The sequence below is a fragment of the Mus pahari genome, chromosome 6, assembly GCF_900095145.1.
Source record: "Mus pahari chromosome 6, PAHARI_EIJ_v1.1, whole genome shotgun sequence".
Classification (NCBI taxonomy): domain Eukaryota; kingdom Metazoa; phylum Chordata; class Mammalia; order Rodentia; family Muridae; genus Mus; species Mus pahari.
In genome coordinates this window covers 83658748-83661841 of record NC_034595.1, presented here as the reverse complement: position 1 = coordinate 83661841, position 3094 = coordinate 83658748, and the positions used below count along the sequence as shown (strand labels likewise).

The window sequence follows — 3094 nt, the reverse complement described above, 5'->3', positions numbered from 1 at the left end:
ATAAATAAATAAATAAAGAAAAAAAAAAAAAAAAAGCCAGGTAGTGATGGTGTATACTTTTTTGTTTGTTTGTTTGTTTGTTTTTCGTGCTGGGATTAAAGGTGTGTGCCACTACGCCCGGCAAGAGTTACTTTTAATTATGTGTACATGTATACACACGTACTCACATCAGTAGGTGCATGTGTGCAGGTGACTGCAGCAGTCAGAGGGCCTGAGCTGGAGTTCCAGGCAGTTGTGAGTCACCTGGATGCTAGGAGCTAAACTCAGGGAAGCACTGCTGAGCCATCAAACCCCCAGCGCCCCCCTCCTGACCCCCCAGTGCTGGTTCCTCTTGTCTCCCAAACAACCCCTCTCCACTCTTAAGAGTTCTTCCTTCTTCTCCTTGGAGGCCTTTTTCTCCCCGGCCCCAACCTAAACCAAAGTTTCATGTATGAGAAAGTATGTGGTATAGCTTTCTTCCTTCTTTCTTTCTGAGACAGGGTTTCTGTGTAGCCCTGGGTGTCCTGGAACTGACTTTGTGGACCAGGCTGACTATGACCACACAGACATTGGCCTGCTCCTGCCTCCTGAGTATGTCTCTATGAATCTGGCTTATATAATGATTTCCAGTCATAGATGTCATATTTTATTTTTCTATATGCCTAGCCCTGAATATTTATATTCAAAGTGTTAAAGAATTTAATTACATTATAGCCTCTTTAATTAATTCAGGAACTGCTTATGAAAAACAAATTGGTTCACATTTCAGACATTTCCCTAAGACCAAGCAAAAGGACCATCTTGTGTTCAGAAATAAGGATGAGGAAATCCCCATTGCCTCCACATGCGGGGGTATAAGAAAAGTTATCAGCCACAAGGGAAGGAGGAGAGGTGGATACAAAGAGCCAGCCGTAACAGACACCTCATTATACTCCAGAATACTCAGGTATGAGCTCTTCCCGGAGGATGTGGCCAGCCAAGTCTCTGCACAATACCAGTCCGCAGAGTTTCCTATAGCAAAAAATACTTGACATCTGGTGTGGAACAACTGCTTGTAACCAAGAACCTGGAAGGCTAAGACAGAAGGAAGCAACCTAAGCTAGAGACACCTAGACTCAAAAACCAAAACAAACCCCGGCTGCAAAGCCCACCTCTGGCATTTTCAGAAATGATCCTGAGAGTTCCATGTCCAAGGTTACCGAGTGACTATGCAGAATTTGATTTTAGCTGGGCATGGTGGCACATGCTTTAATCCTGGCTCTTGGGAAGCTAAGGATGATCAGAACTTCCAAATAATCCTTGGCTACAAAGTATGTCTGAGGCCAACCTAGGCTACATGAGATCCTGTCACAAAAAAATGTACAAAAAAAAGAAAAGCCCTAATTTTGAAACCAAAGAAGCCGGAGAAGAGCCTCCTTGACCCCATTTCACAGTTCTGTCAAGGAAAACTCAGGCTCTTCCAGTGGTTACACTCAGCACACCACAATGCAGCTTCTAACATGAGCTCTGGATGAGTTATGACTGAGGAAAATCACCACATGAGCTCCCTTTACTTTCAGAGAGAATAAAGCCATTCCATTAGCTGGGCTGATCCTACAGAAAACACAGCTCTTTGGTGTGGAAGGCTCTTAGGAAAGGTTCCCTTCGTCCAGAAAGCAGCAGAGGAAGCGAACGTGAAGAAAGCAGTTCCTCAGGGCTTACAGCCCTTGTCAATGGAATGCTTAACCTACGGGGAACGGCTAGTGAACAATAACACAACTCCCACTACTAACTCAGTTTTCTCTTAAAATTTTTTTGGGGGTGGGGAAGTTTGAGACAGGGTTTCTCTGTCCTGGAGCTCTGTAGACCAGGCTAGCTTGGAACTCACAAGTGGTGGTGTATATTAATTACATATAATTAATTAATTAATTAATTATATGTAAGTACACTGTAGCTGTCCTCAGACACTCCAGAAGAGGGCGTCAGATCTTGGTACGGATGGTTGTGAGCCATCATGTGGTTGCTGGGATTTGAACTCCAGACCTTCGGAAGAGCAGTTGGGTACCCTTACCCACTGAGCCATCTCACCAGCCCCCAACAGTTTTCTTGATTCTCAACACTTCGTGGTTGTTTAAATATTTTATTCTTTTAAAATTTTATTTATTTATTTATTTATTTATTTATTTATTTATTTATTTATTTTGGTTTTTCAAGACAGGGTTTTTCTGTGTCCTGAAACTCACTCTGTAGACCAGTTTTCCTCGAACTTAGAAAGGCATGTGCCACCACTGCCCGGCTTATTTAAAATTTTTTAACAATTCAATGTATTCATTTTATGTGTTTTGCCTACATATATGTATGTGAACCATCATGTACTTACTGCCCTCAGAGGCCAGAAGAGGGCATCACATTCCCCAGAACAGGAGTTAGGAGCAAGCCAACATGTAGGTACTGGGAACTGAACTCAGGACTCCTCTGCAAGAATAAGTGCTCTTAACTGCTGAGACATCTCTCCACCAGAGACACAGGTTTTTATTTATCTTGTGTGTGAGTGGTGAGGTCCATCCATGTGCCAAGGAGATCACAGGTGACCTGTAGAGCTGATTCTCTCCTACCCAGCTGGTCTCAATAGCAGGTTTTTAAAGGGAAAAATGACACTGCTGATGCTGTGGGAGAAAGGAACACATTTAACTAACTTACTAGTTCTTACATCCTAAGCAAACAAGGGTAACTGCTAAGCCTCAACCACCTCATCAGAAGACTGCTGGATGGTAACATATTTGCACTGGGTAGCTTGTGTACTGACAATAGCACAAGCCCCAGTGAAAATTTCCCTGAGAGAACACGGGAGAATAACACCATACCGATTTTGGTAGCACTGTAGATGTTTTCAATAGGAAATATTTCTCCTAGTCCATACAGAAGAACCTTGGCCAGGGCTGGAACCAACTGGGTGGTAGTGATTAGAACATTCACACAATTCTTTCTAAAAGGGAATAAGACGGAAAGAGAGTGGTGAAACTGAAGCAACCCAGAAGGATGAATTCAAACACGTCAGCTCTTTAGTATCTCACTTAAAAGGAAGTCTCAAAGAGCTGGATGCTACTGTTCAATGCCAATACTAATTCTTTTCTTT

The 3094-nt window shown here is 42.8% G+C and overlaps 1 protein-coding gene across 3 annotated transcripts in view; it reads right to left on the bottom strand.

The window, feature by feature from the left end:
• Positions 1-3094, bottom strand: part of Eya3 (EYA transcriptional coactivator and phosphatase 3) — an 81655-nt gene that overhangs the window by 7128 nt on the left and 71433 nt on the right. For all 3 annotated transcript variants that reach the window (XM_029539662.1, XM_021199707.2, XM_029539663.1), the window contains one exon: positions 2823-2944. In XM_029539662.1, coding sequence (XP_029395522.1) covers positions 2823-2944 — 122 coding nt within the window. The remainder of the gene's footprint in view (positions 1-2822; positions 2945-3094) is intronic.